Source organism: Condylura cristata, unplaced genomic scaffold (assembly GCF_000260355.1).
Source record: "Condylura cristata isolate star-nosed mole 26May11 unplaced genomic scaffold, ConCri1.0 scaffold00028, whole genome shotgun sequence".
In the NCBI taxonomy this organism is placed as follows: domain Eukaryota; kingdom Metazoa; phylum Chordata; class Mammalia; order Eulipotyphla; family Talpidae; genus Condylura; species Condylura cristata.
Window position 1 is genome coordinate 6,424,742 of NW_004567129.1, and position 19,872 is coordinate 6,444,613.

Below are 19,872 nucleotides of genomic sequence, written 5' to 3' on the forward strand. Positions count from 1 at the left end.
TCACCAGAGTCCAGCCTCTGGGCCAGAGGTCCTCAGGACAGCCTGTGGTCCTCAGCCAGAGCTGTGTAAGGTCGAGAGAGCCTACCCCAGCCCTGCCCCAGCCTACAGATCCTTTCAAGCTGCTTGTTTTCCACTACAAAGGCCCAAGCTCAAATATTTACTCTCCTGTCCCTTAAGGAGGGCCTCAGGCCTGCCTGGAGCAAGGCTTCTCAAACTTGAATGAGCATTGGGTCCTGGGGGGTCCTGGCCACCTGAGAGGTGTGATCTGTATGTGGGATGGGGCTGGGCTTGCACACTGCATTTCCATTCAATTCCAGGCATGTGGGTTTCTGTTTGGTTGCGCCCCATATTTTGGCATGCCCTTCCTAGGGTGTTCGTGAGGCTCCCAGCACTGCCCATGAGAAGCACTGGCAATGAACTCAGGGCCTGCTGTGGTGGGGGCTAATAATATATTGTCACAGTTGAGGGAAGCTGTGTGGGTCCCATTTAAAATATGGGAAACTGAGGTTTGGTAGAATGGTCCCTCTCGTGATGGCCAAATTTTCAGGGTTTGGGCCAGGAGACAGAGCCCCTTAGTGTGGCTACCTACCCTGTTCCTTAGGATTATCACGCAGAGAACAGGAAGAAATAGTGGAGCACTGTCAGCAGCTCCTCCTGGGTGTTGGGGCCCAAATACCCAAGCAACTCAAAACACACTGGGTTTCCTTAAGCCTCTGCTGGGGTGAGTCACCACCGGCCAGAAGGCCTCCCCGCCCAGACCTGGGGCAGGTTGGTAATGAGTTATCGGCAAAGCGTCCTGCCTTTCTTGTGGCCACCTGGGCACACCATAAACAGCAGTGGTGGGTGGGATGCCATGGGGCTGTGGGGAAGTTCTTTTCTTCACAAAACAAATGCAGCACAAAGCAAACCGAAATGAGAAGCAGCCTGGCTGAGAGGCAGGGCACCTCCATGAATCCCAGGGAGGCCCCCAGCATGAAGCAGGTGCTCAGAGGAGGTGCTGGTGGCTCCTGTGAGCTGCAGGCCCATGGAAGGGTGCCCTCACAGTCCATCTCTGCAATAGGTGCCCAGAACTCAAGTGGCCCAGGCTGCAATGGCATTCTCAGCTAGGCCCTGTATCCCTCTATTGGCTTAATTAATGGGAGTCCATTTAACTATAATACTTGTTGTACCTTCTGACCTTGGGGACGCACATCTGCTGGCCGAGCCTGCTAATTTGCTCTGGAAGTTCTACAGGCCTGTGGGGGAGGGGGAGCAGTAGGATCACAGCTAGAAACCAGTTTTCCAAAACTAGAAGGTCAGGCCGAGCACCCTTGTCGTTCTGCATGATCTCCAGGCCTTGGGGGCCTGGCCTCTGGGGTGTGGTTCCCAGAAGGGTCCTGGAAAATAAGGGCTAGGAGCCCCTCCCTCCTCCCCCTCAGCAACATGCAATCACAATCAGCCTGTTTCCCAGCCCTACATGGAGAAGGTCCAGAAGGCCCAGAGAACAGGGTGGAGATCTGGAGTGGATCCCAGCAGAGCTGAGCTCCCTGAACAACTTGGGAGAGTTGGGAGCTTGGCTTCAGGGGCTGGGATAAAAGTGGATGGAACAACGCTAACATATGAAGATGTGTTACATGACTAAAATATGCATGGCGTGAAGGATGGATGAAGGGAGGGAGGGAGGGAGGGAGGAAACACGAGAGGGAAGGAAGAGTGGGTAATAGGGTGGATAAGTGGATGGGTAAATGAGGGGGATGGATGCATGAATAGGAGGTGGCAGGGTGGATGAATGATGGATAAATGAGTGAACTGGAGCCTAAGGAAAAGATATAAATAGGATAAATGGTGGATGGAATATGAATGGATGGATGGATACATTTGATAGTACATGGGTGAATTGGTGGTGGGAATTTCACAAGGACTACACCTGAGAGAAAGCATTCATTGTACAAAAATGAAGAATGATGTAATATATATATAAATAATTTTAAAAAATTAACTGATGAACTGGAACCTAAAGAAAAGGTTAGAATAGTAACAGGATTCATTTCTGCCAGTAAGTTGTCTTTCCAAGGGAGAAAAGTGAGGTCATGGTCACCCAAACCACCTGTGAGGGAAATTGTCAGATTGAATTTGTTATCAACAAAAACCAGAGCTTCTTGGAAGGTACCAAGCTTCTTTATCTCTCCCAGTGACCTACCTGGCACGGTGGCAGGGACCTTAAATATCACATATTTTGTCTTCCCCTTGTTCATGATGGATGTGCCTATGTTAATAACATTTCCAGCCTCATCATAATGAGGATGCGCTGTGGCCACGTTCACACCCACATGTTTACGATAATCAATCTGCAAAACATGACAACCACTTGACTTTAAAAAAGGGAGAAGGTGAAATACTGTGAAAAGATTAATTTTAGGTTCAGAGAGATGATGAATTTTTTTTCAGCACTCCTGAGCTGAAAATAAGGGAGATTTCATTCACCTTGAAAGAGGATGTTTACACTCGTAACCTGATATCACCACACAGAGACCTCCAATATGTAAGCAGTTGGGGTGGGGGGGTGGAGGGTGGGGGGGCACGAGTGGCCTGCATGTGCTTTGTGTGACAGGTGCTCCTCCCACCCTGCTGCCTGGCCCTGCCAGGTGTCTGCTCCCATGGAGACAGGGCATGGCACCATTTGGAGTTCTGAGCAATGATCTGGGCAGAGAGGTGACCACAGAGCGAACTGTTCCATGTCTTTCTGCTTACGTTGTTTAAATTCTCCTCTTTTGCATTTGACAGAGGCATAAATCTCCAGGTGTCTCTGACAGTAACTCTGGGAATGGAGATGTAACCAGAAATTTTGGTTAAGCAAACTTGATTAACAAGCTCTGTAATGACCCAGCTGCCAACAGGCCTCCCTTAGAGGACAATGGGGCACAGCTTTCTGTCCTTCCTCCCTAAACAGCACAACCTCCAGTGTGAGGATCGGGCAGTGCTTTCCGCTGTCCTAATGCTCCCTCGCTGTAGTTTTGTAAAAGCATACGTCAGTAGGATCTGTGCTGCCTAGCTTGAGAGGAGCTGGGCATAATTTCACAGCTAAGAAAAGCACTCTTCTTAATGGATCATTAAAATGTACTGTGAAGACACTGAGGCTTGAACACCCAGCTGGAGAAGACTGTAAGTGGGTCTATTGATTTTCGCAAAAATGTTGACTTGATTCTGCCCAGGAAAAGTATCTGCTTGGGCACTTATTTTTGTATCCTTGCTCTCTGCCTAATGCCACCCTCTTCAGGTCAATATGAGGTAGGACTTCTGGGAATCCTGGTCATTCCAGCAAAGTCATTCATTCAAATGCCCAGTGAGTGTCCATTCAGTGCTAAGGTCAATGGACAATTTTATGGGGTGCTGTCCCTTTCAGAAAGCTATGTAGAAGTCCTAATTCCTGGTACCTGTATGTGGATCTTTGAAGGTATCTGTAGGTGCATTCAAATTAAAATGAGGTCACACTGGATTGGGTGGGCTTTAATCCAGTGATTTGTATCTTCAAAAGAAACTGAAATGATACATCTACAAATCAAGGAACACCAAGGATGTCTGGCAACCAAGGCCAGAAGAGGCAAGGAATGATCCTCCCCTACAGCCAACAGAAAGAATATAGTCTGCCAACAACCTGACTTCAGCTTTCTAGTCTCCAGAATTGTGAGAGTCAAAACTTCATATTTTATTACAGTCGCCCAAGGAACAGAGACGAAAGTGACAGTCCCAGCTCTAAGGGAACTTAGAGTTTAGTGCTAAGTGCTATGTTCATGAAGTTCAAGCTCCAAAGGCTTCAGAGGAGGGGGCTTGCCCTGGAGTTCCTGTAGGCACTTGGGCTCACCCAAGGGGTCCCCTTCTTGAGTCAGTAACAGATGCTAGTTGTAGGCTTACAATACCTTCTCACAAACCATCAGATCCAGTAGGTTGATTTTCCAGATGTAATTAGTCTCTGTGAGTGCATAGTAGTATTTTCCACACTTCATGACATTAATCAGGCAGTTATCTGTGAAATCAGGGATCATGTGGGACAGGTAGGAGAAAGCTCTGAGGAAGGAAGCAAACCAATAGGGGTCAGTGCTCACCCTGCTGGAAAGTTCTACTCTAGATGATTTTTTTCCCTACCAATTAAAATGATTTATTTCAACCAAGGGCAAAAAAAGTACTGTATCCCTGTGGGCCACCCTATGGACACAGATATGAAATTACCCAAAGGTACCACTATGTTGAATCAACTAAATGAGTCATCCAGGAAATATGACTGCCAATCCAGCCTTCCTAGGCTCCTCAGATTCCAAAGATCTCCCAAACCAGAGCCAGTAAGAGCTTGTGAATTATTCCCAAGTATTTTAAGAAACCCTACAAAGAATATACATGTATCTATAATAGTATTCAGAGACTGGCAAAACATCCACATTTTGGGTAGGAATGTGAGTCTCCATTGTGTACCTCAAATTTGTTTAGGAAATTAATTTTTTTTAAAGATTTATTTATTCACACTGAACTGGGGTACAAGCCAGTGGTGCAGAAGCGGTGAGAGGCTTCACCAGAGACAGAGTTGGGAGCAGAAAAGGCAGATGAAGTACACAGCTGCCGGGAGCAGCGAGCGGTCAGGAGAGGTCTGTGGCGCCAAGTGGGTCACCTCCGGGGCTGAGGATCAAACTCACACTGAAGCAGCTGCGGTGAGCTTGCAGTTCTGCGTCCTAACCCGTTGCGCCACCAGGGAGGGAAATTAGTTTTTTGTTTTTTTTTGAAAGGAAAGCAAGCACATTGTGAGTGAAGAACTAACAACTAATTTGATTAGAAGTCAAACAAAGCAGGAGAAAAGGAAAGTGAGCTCACCAGGCCAGTCTCTTGTTAGTGCTCCCCCTGCTGTTAAATAGTCTAACAGCAAGGAGGAGCCACAGCCTGTGGTTTTCCATTCATCCCCCCCAACCCCCCTTCCTCACTGGCTCTGCAAATGTGAATGCGGTGGCTGCTGTGTGCCAGCCCTAGCATTGGCTCCTGGAACTTGTCAGATGATGTCAGTTCTGGAAAAGCAAAAGCAGTCTTCCATCCCTGGCTACCTCTAACACTTTTCATAGCTCTTCTATTATCGAGAGCACCAAGAAAGAGATACTGATGGCAATGATTTTTAATGAGAGAATAAAAAAATATATTCATAGGTATCAAAACCCAGTAGATTTCAAATGTCTATAAATAAAACTCACTCTCCTTTTCCACTTAACAGTACATCTTGGAAATATTTCCATCCAGTACATAAAAAGCATCCTCATTCCTCTTCACATCTGCCTGGTATTTTCTTGTATAATTCTACTGTTATTTATTCAGCCTCTCCTCTGTTGATAAACATTTTGGTTATTTTCAGCTCCTCATTAGAACAAATGACGCAGCCACAAATAACCTTGCATGTTTGTCATTTTAGATGCAAACAAGTCTATCTATAGGCAGAAGGGAAGGTGCATTTGTAATTGTGATAAATAATTCCAAATTGCTCCCCCTCCAGACATGGGAAAATAGTTAACGCTTCATCAGATGCTCTCTGTCTCTCTTGCCTTCAGTGACCAGAATTGCAGAGCTTACACAGTTCAAAAGCTACTCATAAACTTCTTCAAGCACTGTAAAGAGATTTGTCAAAGGAGAAATGCTGGTGGTTTGGACCATCAAGGATATAGAAAAACATGACCAAATTAAAACGAGCAGTTACTTGGAAAATATGTTTGCGTTAGGATCTGGGTAGACCATTGTTCCAAATTCTGATACTACGATCTTGTTGGCCTTGATGTTGGCATTGTAGGTATTGCTCTCCAGGTACCTGTTGAAGTAGTAGACATTACCTGAAAGAGATAAAACAGAAAAATCCCAGGATGACACCTTTATAAGGTTTTAAAATCAAAGCCAGTGGTCCCAGAGATCTGGCTAGGGAGGCAAAGTGAGCCATAAGCACAGTCTCTATTAACATGTGTGCCAGATATAAGGAGTACCTGGAATGTGCTTCTATTAATTTTCTCACTTAGACCTCAAACAATAGGGCAGGGCTACTGTTGCATGTCACGTATGAGGGAACTCAGCCTCAGACACAGTCAGTCACTTAGCCCCACATCACCCATGCTGACTGGTCCATTGACCTTCCAGCACATTAATCACTAGGCAGTGTTAGGTTCAGATTTAAAGGATGAGGTTGAAAGTCCTCCCACCCTCAATGGGTTTCCCCCAGGGCCCCATTCAATCCAGGCCACACTGACAATTTTAACCCCTAGAGTAAAAGCTGACAGTGATTACAACCACAGTGACTGACGCCCAATTCTGCATAGAGTTAGTACATGTGCTGATGTCTGATTCATCTAAATATGGCCTAAACCCATCCATAAAGACCAATCTGAAAACATACCAGATAGTTCTAGACTCATTTTTGCTTCCTACTGCTGCTGTAACAAATTCCTACAAACTTAGTAGCTTGAAACAACACAATGTGTTATCTTACTCTTTTAGAAAAGGTAGGTGGTGTCTTCCAGGGCTAAAATCAAAGTAACGGCTGCGCTATGTCCAGATTCATCAGGAGAGGCTGCATGGAGGAGGTTTCACTTAAATCACTCTTGAAGGATTAGTAGATGTGAACCACAATAGGATAGGAGAGACAGTAGGGTGTTCCCATTCATTCTTTCTATATAATCTGTAAGCAGAGGCTTAGAGGAGGATGCTTCCTGTAATTGAGTCAGGAAGGGCAGGAGCCCCAGGTAGGAACTTGAAAGCATCGGGAAAGAGGTAAGTTCTGCGTGGCCATTAAGACCAAGGCCTTTGAGCTTCCCTTGCTAGATAATTTGAAACCTTGGGGACTTATTGTTTTGTTGTTAATTAGAAAATGGTATTATGTTGATTTCTCTTTCTAGAGGACACTTTCCTTGTTGAGTGTAATGTATGCTCCCAGTTAGATTATGTATGCTCGGTACTATCACGATGTGTTTTTACCATCAAGTGGCATTTTCGGAACTAAGGGTTGGGGTATTTATACTGGGGACTTTAGTTTCAGCACGACGATATAATAATATTCTATTAATATACACTATCCCTAATATAAAGTGTATTAAATGTGTATAAAGTGCTGCGTTATATGGATGTTTTATTCCCATAAAAAAGAATTGCTCAGAAAAATGCCCATTACATTGCGACCACTGTAATTGCTACTGTGACCAGTGGATTCTAAAGAAGAGAGATGAACAGAGAATCACTTCTGAGAAATTCTTGATCAGGGCCCTTTTATATTTCAAGAAAAACAGAACTAAGAGCTAACTTAAATGTATAGGTATTAAGCACTATGTAGGCACTTTATGTATCTGGTTTAATCCTCAGAATACTGCAAGTACACAGAGTACTGCAGTTAGAAGTATATTCTTAAGAGCAAAAACCCCAACATGATGCCATTTTCTGATTAACAGCAACAACATAGAACATCTGATGGCTTCAACTTTCTTACTACATGAAGCAAAAAGGGCTAGGGCACCCACAGCCCTGCAGCTTATAAAACTGAGGCACAGAGAGGTTAAGTAGCTAGCCCTAAACCACACAGCTAATGAGTGGTAAGTTAGATAAGTTGGGAGATCCTAACAGAGCAACTACAATCAGTATGACCATTCTTTTTATTCAATATATACCTATAGATACATGCAGTCTTAACAGGATGTTCCCAGACTGAACATACCCAGATAAATTATATCCTGGTCAAGAAACAGAATCTAAGCAGCACCCAAGGGAAAACCCTTCCCATCCAACCCAGTCACTAGCCTCTCACTAGTGAGATGGGAGGACAGAAGGAGTTCAGACTCTTGGCACTCAGCTTGTACTTGGAAAGTGCTAGCTGCTGAAATTCTGGATTCTCCAACAATATCCTGGACACAGCACACTAGTGTGAACTGGTGGCACCACACCCTGGTCTCCAGCCATGTGCTGCAGAGAACCCACTCTGGGGCCACAATGGCCTCCCTTTGAGTCAGGCTGTCCCTTGCTAGTCACTCTCTGGGGATTGCCATCCACAGGCAATGGCTGAGGATTTGCCTAAAGTGCTTGTGTAAACATCTAGCCTAGGCTGGTTGTCAACAGGCTCCCTATTTCCTATGAACATCCAGCTCACAGTGCCAAGTGCTCAGAAGTCACAGAACAATGTGTCTCTGGAACTGCTCAAGGATGATGCTCAACATCGAGGTTGAGACTAAAGAAGGAGCCAGGGAACAGTCTACACCACCCTCTGGGGGGGAATCCCAATGAGGAACATTCCTTCTGAAAGGACACAAGTGAATAGATGTGTTCTTGCTGGAAGCTTCTAGAATTGGATTCTGTTTGTTAGTTTGGACAGGGAGAAATATACATATCTATGTATAATATATGTATAATCCAAATATTATATAATTATATATCCCTCCCCACCAAACAAACATTATCTATTATGTAATATATGTGTGTATAAATATATATATATACATATATATTTTAATTGTGTGTGTATATATATATATGGAATTTACATATATAAAAAGAGCTCTTGAAAATTTATATATCTCAGTATGTCAACATTTATATATATATTTAGATATACAGCAGGTCTTTAAATATGTTGTTTTCTTCAATGTCACTTTGTTATGACATTGAGAAGAAAAATGTTCTCAACCACACTGAACGTGGTGTTAAAGGTCATTTTGTTTAAAGGTGCAATTTCCAAGGTACTTGGATGATATATGTGAGGACTTAATGTGCAAAGAAACATCTATATTGTATATAGATATAGGGAGATTTTGTTCTTTCTTTTGTTTTTAAAGCAAAATTTCCAAAAGGCTACCTTGGAGTAATAATTGGAAAAGTTAGCTTTGGAAAGGTTTCACATCTCAAGAGCTTTTTGTCCCTCTAAATCTTGGTGACTTTGGCTTTTAGCATTCACATATTCAAAGGTTTGTGGGACAATTTTGTCGCTTAGAAAAAATACTGAATATTCTATATCTGAGTGACCTGGCTGAGTTCATTTCTATGCCTGCTTTGTTAAAAAATTTTTTTAAAATAATTCTTGATTTAAACAGAAGAGCACTCCTATATGCACTTTACTAGCTTTCTCTTTTCTGCTCTTTTATTCAAATCTTTGTTCTTTTTTGAAACAGCAACATCCACTGGTCTCTGTTGAAGGTCACATGCCCTCTGTTTTCTTTTTGCTGTTGCTTGTTTTGTTTTCTTCTCCAAAGTTTTTGTCATTATTTGACATACTTTAGGTGTCCCATACGGTCTATAAATTAGAACCATCTGGGTATTAAAAAAAGGGGGGGGAGCGGGGAAAGGGGGAGACCCTCCCCAGTGGCGCAAAGGGTTAAAGCACAGTACTGCAAACTGGCCGCAGCCACTTCAGTGCAACTTCGATCCCCAGCCCCAGAGGTGACCCACATGGTGCAGCAGACCTCTCCTGTCTCTCCTGTTGCCCCCCTCAACAATGTACTTTGTCAGTCTGCCTGTCCTGCTCCCCACTCTGTCTCTGGTGAATCCTCTCACCACCCTTGCACCTGTAGCCTGTACCCCAGTTCTGTATGCATAAATAAATAAAACTTAAAAAAACATGGCAGAAACCTGAACTCCAATGGCCCGTTAATGAATGTGGTCTTGGGTGGGGCTGGGTAAGCAGGCTGGAGGTTTTCTGAAGCCTCAGAGTGCTCGAAGTTGACAGGGAAAGGTGTTAGAAACACAGAGGCTCTGTTCTTACCCTTCAGGCTATCAGGCATTCAAGTCCTAGAGTGAAAGGGCAAGTCTTGGGTTTTGCAACTTTAAGGAGTATGGGAGGTGATGGGAGGCATACTGAGACAGGTGATTCACAAACCTCCTTTTAAGAAATAATTGATTTTCTCTGCAATCCAGAGAACCCTGCTTGCCCCCCCCCACATGCCCTTGAATCATGTACAGTATTATTAGCAGATTTGGCTTACAGTTTCATGTTAGACAATGGGGAGCCATGGAGAGTTCTGGAGGAGAGGAGAGAAATGGCAGGCTGTGCCACACCAAGGGGGGGCAATATGGCAGCCTCCAGAGGACTGCACTGGAGAGGTGGTAGACAGAATTGCATAAGGCTTAGGACTGGAGATTCAGGATTCAGAGAGCTTTGGACTGATATCTGTCTGCTGCCACTTCTTGGCTGGGTGCATTTGGGGCAAGTGACTTGGTTTCTCTGGGCTTTAGACAATCATCTGTAAAAAATGACACAGTACTTTCCTCAAGAGCTGTTTGGGGCTGAGAGCTTGAAGCACTCAGGCTGATGACCAGCCAGTGTTCCTTGCAGTGAAGATGAGAGATGTCCAGGGGAAGGACTGAATCCTTCTACTAAGAACTTCTACCAACACCTGACCTTGTTTGTGCCATCTGGGCTCCATAAAGAGTTTCCTAGTGTCCCTTTGGGCCAGCCCTAACACCAGGTGATGAAGGTGTCATGCTCTGGGCAAGTGATCTGCTGGAGAGTTCAGCACAAAGTGGGCTGCCCCTCGACTCATGCCGGGTTCAAGGGCAAGATAAGGGAAGGGCAAGTAAATGGGTGTATTCTCCTTACTGCCTGCTTTCCAGCCAGTTCCAGATTGCAAATAGAACTACCTCTCTCATGCTACTGCACTGTATTTATTTTTAATTTTGTTTATCATGATGCTTTAACATCTTAGAAAGCCATTCTGGCTGGGGAGAGGCTGTCCTTCCCTGAACCAGCCAGCCAGTTAGAGGCTGAGAAGGACCAGCCTGTCTTTAATATGCCAATAAACCAATCCAGAGCAACTTTCTGTGTCTGAGCTGTACACCCCAGGGGCAGCATCCCTCTGCCCTCATCATCCCAGGGCCTGGAGCGACAACTCTGATAACCCTTCTGCCCAAAGCCTACCACCAGAATCATTTGAACCAGCCAGTCCTAAGTTGGTCACCTGACTTGCCCTTGGAAACCCCACAAAGGCTGTGGCCAAAGCCCTGCTCCTGCCATCTACCTCCTGACCCCTGCTGTTATTCACATAGCCCAGGGTGCTCTTCTGTTCCAGTGCCTATGGGCACAGCCACTGCTGTCTTCCTGAGCCTCTCTTCTTGTGTTCATACCAATTCATAAAGAATACAAGTAGCTACTTATCTGTAACAATGCTTTTTTTTTTAGTATGAAAATTTACTAGAACATTTTAGAAACTCTAAACCATGTGGAATAACTTTCGTCACTTGCCTCTTTGGCTCATCAAGAATTTTGGTGGGTGATGCTCAATCAGTCATCCCCTGCTTGTCCTTCATGGAAGAATGTGGAAATCCCCACTCCATAAGCTATGAGAAGTCACCTCAGCAACCTGCCAGTTGGTCTCTGTGTGTGTGTGTGTGTGTGTGTGTGTGCGTGTTGGGGGGAAGAGAGGGGACAGGTGCAGACTTTACTCCAGATAGGTGGGCTCAGGTCCTAACCTGAGTTCTTCACCCTCCCTCAAGTTTCTGTCTGCCTCTGCAAAGACAACTGCTCCTGCTCCCCTTAACGTGAGCACTGGAAATGAAGGAAGCATCATAATAAACCTGGCAGCTGATGAAGCTGGTATTTCCAAAAAGAGCCCACTGGTCCTGCTACCTCATCCAGAAAAGCATTTATTTCCCCCAAGAACCACTGGTAACTTCTGTTTAGAGCCATTTGCTCAGTGGCAGAGTCTCTACTCAGGAGACATTAGAGCTAGTTGCTAGCAGGGAGTCTGCAAGCAAAAAAATAATTGCTGTCTGGCTAGAAAGAAGTAAATCCCTTGAGAATAATAGCTAGTGCTTTCTGAGCATTTTTCATGTGGTATACATTATACAAAGCTCTGGATACATTAATTCCTCTCAATTCCACAGCAACTCTATGAGCTATGCTACTAGAAGCTCCATTTTACAGGTGGGGAGATGGAGGCTCAGAGAGGGTCAGTAACTTAGTGAGGGTCACACAGCTGAGGATGGTGGAGCAGGAATTCAAACTCAGCAACAGCGATGGTGGCTTTTAATCCCCTGAGCCCTTGCTACAGAGTACTTGGGAGTCACCCCTGCAGCTCTCATGGGAGACTATCAAGCTGTTTTTACTGAGGAGGCGATAGAGGCTGAGGGAGGTAAACTCACCACAGTTTAATCATACTGGAATATGGGGGTTAGAGACAAGTGTCACCAAGCTGAGGCTTTTGGACACGAATTTTCCCATGATGTGACCCTCAACCTGATGATGCTCTCTATGGCCCTCTGAGAGTTTTGCTCTTGCTGTTGTAGCATAAACCAGCTTGATGTCCAACACAGGTTTATAACTCCACCTTCTACCTGTTATGGGCACTTGCTACTTTCTGTCCTCAGCTCAGCCATTTGAGTGTCCACGTTGGGAGAGATGCTGAACTCTTGCCTGGGCTTCATGGTGCCCGTGGCAGCAAGCACTGGTCCTGCCAGTGCTCCACTCTTCCTAGTTTGGTTTGATGTGCACCTGACTCTGAAGCCTGCAACCTTCCACCAGCTTTTGCCCATCTTATTGTGAATATGCAGTATTTTGCAAGTTAAACTCTGGAGAAGAACGTTGGCTACCTTTCCAGATTGCTTTGTGCTTGTGGTGAATAATTCCAACTCCTGGAAACTGTGAATATGGTTATTTATGGGACAAAAGAGATGTGATTAAATGAAGGATTTTGAGAAGATGTATGATCCTAGGTTCTCTGGGTGGGCCCCAGGGCATCACAAAGTCCTTGTAAGAGGGAGGCAGGAAATGAGAGTCACTGAAGAAGTGATGATGGAAAAGACAGGGGGAGTAGGAGGGGGGAGGAGTAAGAGGGAGGAAGAATAAAGAGTGGGCACCTCAGGCGAAGGAATGCAGATGACATCTGGAAGCAAGAAAAGGCAAGGAAATGGATTCTCTCCCGGAGCCTCCAGAAGAAACATAGCCCTGTTCAGACTTTGATGTCCGACCAGACCCAGTTTTAGGCTTCCAGCTTCCAGAACTATAAGAGAATACATTTGTGTTGTTTTAAGCCACTAAGTTTGTCACAGCAGTAGGGCTACCTTAGGACTCTTACCGGATTTGATTACAAAGCAGTGGAGCAGGGCCAGGCCATCAAACCAGTGGTTGTACCTGGTCTCGCCCACCGTGTGCATCCCAGGCCCGTTGCGCAACAGCCTTCCTTGAAGCCATGATGGAATGTTGCCTGTTAAGAGAAGAAATGGTGACTTTCCAGGTTCCACATCTATATCAAGTTGCTATAAGAAAAGGGCTAAGGGAGGAGTGATGTTGTATATTTCAGTACTGCTCAAGGCTTCCATTTACTCAGCTGTCATTTCTGGGAAGTGTATAATGCACCTGACATTTGCTCACACTGAGGACAACAAGATAAATAGACATCACCCCTGCCCTCAGGTATATTCACTGTCCATTGAGAGACAAAACAGGAGCCAACAGTCACTCAAAATACACAGTGAGCTCCAAGCATTGGAGAAGATGTGGAGAAAGAGGAGCCCTATGACACAGGTGAGGAGAATGTAAACTGCAGCAGCCATTTTGGGAAGTGACCTGAATTTTCCTTAAAAAACTAAAAATGGTCATGCTTAGTGAGGTAAGCCAGAAAGAGAAAGAAAAATACCGGATGGTTTCACTCATAGCAGGAGTATAATGGACCAGGCGAGAAAATAACAAAAATAATGAACAACCAGAGACATTTTGCGGGGGTGGAGTGGGGAATGGGATCAAAAACAGGGGGGTGGGGAAGGAAGTGCATGGGATTAGGTGATGGCACACGGGTGACTTGGTGATGGGCCGCGGGGATTACAATTGAGATGGAAAAAAAATGTACAAAATGATGTAAAAATAAACTGTTATAAAATTTAAAAAAAAAAACTAAAAATGGAAAACCTGTGTGGCCCAGCAATCCCACCCTTGGGCAGCGACCCAAAGAACATGAAACCATGAAGTAAAAAAATTATATAGTCCACAGTGTTCACTGCAGCATTGTTCACAGTAGCAAGGACATGGAAACAACCTACATGTCCGCGGATAGAGGACTGAATCAAGAGAACACAGTCTAGCCACACATGGAATACCACTGATATTTGGCCATAGGGCAGATGAAATATTGCCATTCGAAGCAACAGGGAAGGAATCCAGGGGCTGATGTGGAAGGAAGCATGTCAGAAAGACAAAGATAAATATTGAGCATTTTCATATATACATATATATGATTAAAATGAGGAGTCATAGCAGATGAACTGATGAAGCAAAATAGAATTTAGCAGATGCTAATAAATGAAATGAGGTTTCTGAGGTTAAAAAAAGGTAGAGGGATAAAGGGGAATGAAAACAAAGCAAAATTAAATGAAAGATACTAAGACATGTAAGAAAGGAACCTCAGGGAGGATGCTGTGTGGAACAGAGACTCCCTCTGGAGTGGAGTGAAGACAGGAGGGTAAGGATTCCTTCCTGGGGTGGGGGTTAGGAGACAAGCTGCTGAGCCTGAGAGGGAATGAGAATTTTCCTGACAAAAACCTGAGGAAAGAACATTCTAAAGCCCTGCTCGGTGATATGGTGGCCACCAGCTCTGAGATGGACTGTAAGTGTGAACTACACCCCAGATTTCAAAGATTTAACATGGAGAAAAAGGTAAAAGATTTCATTAGCAATTTTTACAATATCGATTAAATGTTGGACTCATACTATTTTGGATCTGTTGGGTTAAATATACTGTTACATTTAGTTTCACCTGTTTCTTTTTACTTTTTTTGAATGAGCTGATAGAAGATGAAGCATGACACCATGGCATATATTATATTTCTGTTGGACAGCACTGCTCTAGAGATAGGCTTGTTGGGGTAACAAATAAAACTACTCATATCTAAATGGGTATCACTGGCAGCAGGAGGTCCAAGGGATAGAAGACCAGGAAATGTTACAAGCTGCTTAGTGAAGACAAGATTGTAATTTTCATGCAAACAAGTCCTAACTGAGTTCCCAGGCACCAGTGACAGGTCAATGATGACACCCTAAGGGCATTGACTTGATGCTCACACTACTGACAAAACAGGGAATGATGGCATCAGGTTTGGTCCTTGCAATTTTTTATTGTAATAAAATTCACATAACACAAAATCTATCATTTTTAATTATCATTTTATATCATTTTGAAGTTCAGAATATTGAATGACCACCACCTCTAAATAATTCTAGAATTTACATCACCCCAGAAAGCAGTACCCATTGTCAGTTACCACACATTCCTCACCCCAGTCCCCAGAAACCACAAATCTACTTTCTACCTCGAAAGTTTGCTGCCTCTTTTGGGTGGAATGTGCCTGGATTGGTTTCTAGCCATTTGTCTCTGATGGTAGGTAGAGTGGAGGGTGGGCCAGAAAGGAGCCAAGAGAAGGCAGGTAGACCAGAGAGAAACTCAGCAGTTGAGACAGAGGGAAATGATGAAGCCCAAAGACATGGATCGGACTTGGGAGTTTGACTAAATATGGGTGAAGAGCAGGAAGCACTCAAGAAATGCTAGTGTGTCTCTCACCTGGAGCAACTAAGGGGGTGGTGGTTCTACTCAGAGCCCCCAGACACAGCAGGAAGAGCAGGCTGAGGCAGAGCAGGTCAAGGAATCTGAGAAGGTAGAGAAAGTCCTAGAAAGAATTATATGTATTGTGCAACTATGCAGCAGGTGTTGGGGGTCGATTAAATCATCTACACAATTCTATGTATAGGTGCACTTTATTTGACAAAAGAGGAAACTGAGGCAGGAAGTACCTAAGTAACTGACCAAGGAAGTCTCAGAGACAATCATGCACAAAGCCAGGCCCCTGGACAAACAACTCCACGCAGACACAACCTTTGATTTAGCCATTATCCAGTGGACCCTAACCAACTCAGTGGACTTGACCCTGGGCTGGAGGCTGAGGCTGAGATCAGAGGCTATTGTATACTGGCCACCTGGCTTTGGGCACGTCACTGCCCCTCTCTGATGATCAGTGTTACATCCATCTAGTAGAGAGACATGATTTACAGGGGTGAGTGGAATCAGCTAGAGTGAAAGCAGATTTCTGGGCTCCAGCTGTCCCTCACCAAGTATTTGATTAGGTGGTATGTGTGGACCCAGGAACCCATGATGCTAACAAGTGCCAGGCAGTGTGGATGCTGTAGGCCTGGGGGCTATTTTTTGAGAACAGCTGAGTTAGAGGATCTTAGAGATCCACTCAGTTCCCCAAATTCTAGGATTCTTGTTTATCGACTTTCCAAGAATTTCCAGGTAGTCATTAAACATGAGGTGTAGAGGGAGGGATAATGGCAAAATGTTGAGGGCATTCCAGAACATAAAAGGAAAGCTAGCTGACCTCTTCTGTAACACTTAAAAAATATACCTTGTTTTATGGAAAAATGTTATAAATATTATTTTTAAATATAGTAAATATTAAAAATAAATACAAAACTATTATATTATACCAGAGACATTTTACAGGGGTGGAGTGGGGAGTGGGATCAAAAATGGTGGGGAGAGGGAAGTGCACTGGACTATGGTGATGGCATGTGGGTGATTTGGTGATGGGAAGCCCACGGGGATTACAACTGCGACGGCAAAAGGCACAAAATGATGTAAAAATAAACTATTATATTAATTTAAATAAAAGAAAAATATATTATAAAATAAATTAATAAATTATAAATATAGTAATATGTGTACTACCTTTTAAAAACTTAAATTACTCACAAAATATTAATAGTTTTTAAGAAATGGAAATACAGCTGATTTTAATTTCTTTATGTTTTCATTTGTCTTTCAAGTTACACACAACTCTACACACATACACACAACTGTACATTACCTCTCCAATCAAAAAAAATATATACATAAAAGCTACTTTTCTTTAAAAGCATTGCAAGGCAATTCCTCAGTCAATAAGCTCCAGTACGCAAAGCCTCCCTGGTGACCTAGAGGTTACATCTCAGCACTATCACCGCTGCAGTTTGGGTCCATCCCTGGCGAGGGAGCTGACACACATGGTGCAGAAAACCCCTCCTGACTTGTCCGCTGCTCCCTTCAGCAGCGTATTTCAGTACATTCACCTGTTCTGGTACCCACTCTGTCTCTGGTGAATCTCTCACTCCTCATACTTGTGGCCTGCACCCCAGTTCTACATACCAAAAAAATTAAATAAATGAATAAGAGCCCCAGTATGACTTTCCTCATGGGGCTCTTGCTGTTGTCTTCTGCTAGTGAAAAACATTCCATCCATCCACCTGAAGATGACAACACCTGCGAGGCCCAGCTGACCTGCTCAGACCAGCCAGACAGAGTCACCCAGTGAGCCCAAGATTCACAAACAGCCACCATTCTTTATAATCTAAACAGGATGATCCAGGCAAGTCTGGGCACACAGAATTGGGGGTGAGAACCAGAGAAATAACAGATGAAGAAAATGAGACCCAAAGCCCCGTGAGGGATGTTGCTGAGGCTCTGCAGGTCTGCACGGTGCTGGAACCACCCTGTGAGCACCCGAAAGAAGGTCACACTGGCTTCTGCATGTTTTCCCATTCTGCAGTAGAGCTCACATGCCTGTCTCGTATCATTTTGAAGTTAATTTAGGATGCACACGTTGGTACCCACAGACCACATGTGTGAGCTGGCATCCTTCGGTGGAATCATCTCAGAGCATACAGGCCAGCTGCAGCATTTCTCAGGCATTTCTTCTGGAAACAATGGAAACAACTCAATGGAAATGGAATTTTTGTGCACAAAAAGCACAGTGAGGTTTTTAGAGAATGTGTCTGGATTGAGTCATCCCCCGGCACGCACACGCACACGCACGCACACGCACACACGCGCACACACACACACACACAGCTTTCCAGATTCACCAAAAATAAATTACAGTATTACTTTCAAAAACAGAGAAAAAAATACAACTGAGAAGAGCCAGTGATTTAAACACTTCACCTCTCACTTCGGCTGTCACAGCTTCCTTGTATTCTTTCATATTTTTGCCAAATAGCACATCCATCCCAAGAGGCAATGAGTGAACGTGATATTGACAGTGAATGGTTCTCCTCTGTCCTGTTTTTCTTCCTTTCCTGTTCTCCTGCAGCCTCTTTCTCTGATATCACCTCCCTTGGGATCCTGTTTGATTCTCCAGTTGGTTTCTTCCCCCACTTGGTTGGCTCTGAACTTTCCTCTCTGAGGGCCTGGTATATCTTGGCATATAGGGGGAAAGCCGTGATGGTCAAAGGCCACTTCCCCTAGCCCTGGGTCCTAGTTAATCTTTAACCCTCTTATTGTACTCCCAATTCTGCCATTCGTGTTTCACTTTTGGCTTTACCCTCCTTTCCACACTCCTCCCAAAAAAGCAGGTTTCTGAGTTTAAACTGGCCAGATGATTTAGTGGTGCATTTGCCTTAGATGTTTTCTGAAATGATCCAAGCCAAGGTGGGGGGTTTAGGATCAGGGTAAGAAGAGAGGCTGTAAGGCCCGACAGCTGGCATCAGGGGAGCCCAAAGCACGTCATCAGCTGAATTGCTGCTGCACATCATCTGGGCTTCCTCTGCAGACCTGGTTATGGCTTGCTGTTTTGCTCTGACTAAAGGTCTCTGAAGTTCCTTCTCCTTGACAATCACACATAAAGAGTGATGAAATTTATTATATATATTTTTTGAGAAGACAAAATGTTTTGTGTAACCTATTTAAACAATAAATCCAGGGGAACAAAATGCCCTACTAAGGAGCTATGAGAAAAAGTGAAACTTTAAAATTCAGCTCCATTTCCTGGCCCATCAAGAGGGAGCAATGATGCTTGAATCTGACTCCATTTGACGCCATGGCCTAAAATCCTATTTAAGTAGTGAGGAACATGGGATGAGGACTTAGTAAATTCATGGGAACTCGTGTTGCTTCAAGAAAGCAGTAGCCATTCCCTCTCGGTAGAGTAAGAGGCATCCAGCATCAACTGAGGCAGCAATTGGACATGGTTGAGAGGTTTGGGTGGGGATGGCTTCAGCATCCTTGGCATTCAGAGCTTCCACCCCTGGCCACATTATGGTTGACAGATTTTAAAAAACCAGGGAAGGGCCCATTCCACATCCATGGATTGAAAGAATCTCTGAAGGTGGAGCCCAGTCCTCAGTATCTTAAAACATGGTTACCACACAGATTTATTTTAAAGAGTTGGCTCACACAACATTGTAAAAGGTTGGTAGATACAGAATCTGCAGAGTAGCATGGTAAGCTGGATATCCAGGGGAGAATTGCAACTTTAGTCCATTGATACCCTCTTGTTCACAGGATGTCAGTCTTTGTTCTATTAAGGTCTTCAACTGATTGAGAGAGACCCACCCACATGATGATGGGACACAGTTTAGTCCGTGACAACATCACAACGGTGCAAAGAGTTCACAGAGGAAGCTTGGGCTGAAAGTAGTGGGATAGCCCCTGAAACCCCAAAGATAGGCATACATCTCATCTACCGCATCTTCTGGGAGTCCTTGGAAGCCCCTCTGGGCCAGAGTGCCCCAACTTCACAGTCATCCCCAGGGGGTTGAATTCACATCCTCTTCATCATCACCCAGAGTCTAGGTGCTTAGCCCCATTTGACAGATAAGGAAAGTGAGGCACAGAGGAGCGCCCATCATTAGGCTTTATGCTGAAGGCAATGGTGTCCCAAGCAAAAGACCACATTCAAAGAGGTCATTAATGTGAGCATTAATCATCATTAATCATTAATCCATCACAGTAGCCACTAATCATATATGGTTATTTAAATTGAAACATAAACCAATTGCAATGACATCAAATTCCTCCTGCATACCAGCCACATTTCAGGGTTCCACAGACACCTGTAGCCAGTAGTGCCCAACTGCTCAGTGCAGACACCAAATACTTCCACTACTTG

General features: G+C 44.3%; 1 protein-coding gene across 1 annotated transcript in view; it reads right to left on the reverse strand.

The window, feature by feature from the left end:
• BCO1 (beta-carotene oxygenase 1) overlaps positions 1-17,991 on the reverse strand; it is a 34,737-nt gene extending 16,746 nt beyond the window's left edge. Inside the window, exons 1-5 of the mRNA XM_004690160.1 lie at positions 17,928-17,991; positions 13,038-13,166; positions 5,705-5,834; positions 3,897-4,044; positions 2,180-2,327 (exon numbers count right to left, since the gene is read on the reverse strand). Coding sequence (XP_004690217.1) covers positions 2,180-2,327; positions 3,897-4,044; positions 5,705-5,834; positions 13,038-13,166; positions 17,928-17,991 — 619 coding nt within the window. The remainder of the gene's footprint in view (positions 1-2,179; positions 2,328-3,896; positions 4,045-5,704; positions 5,835-13,037; positions 13,167-17,927) is intronic.
• Between the last annotated feature and the right edge of the window lie 1,881 nt (positions 17,992-19,872).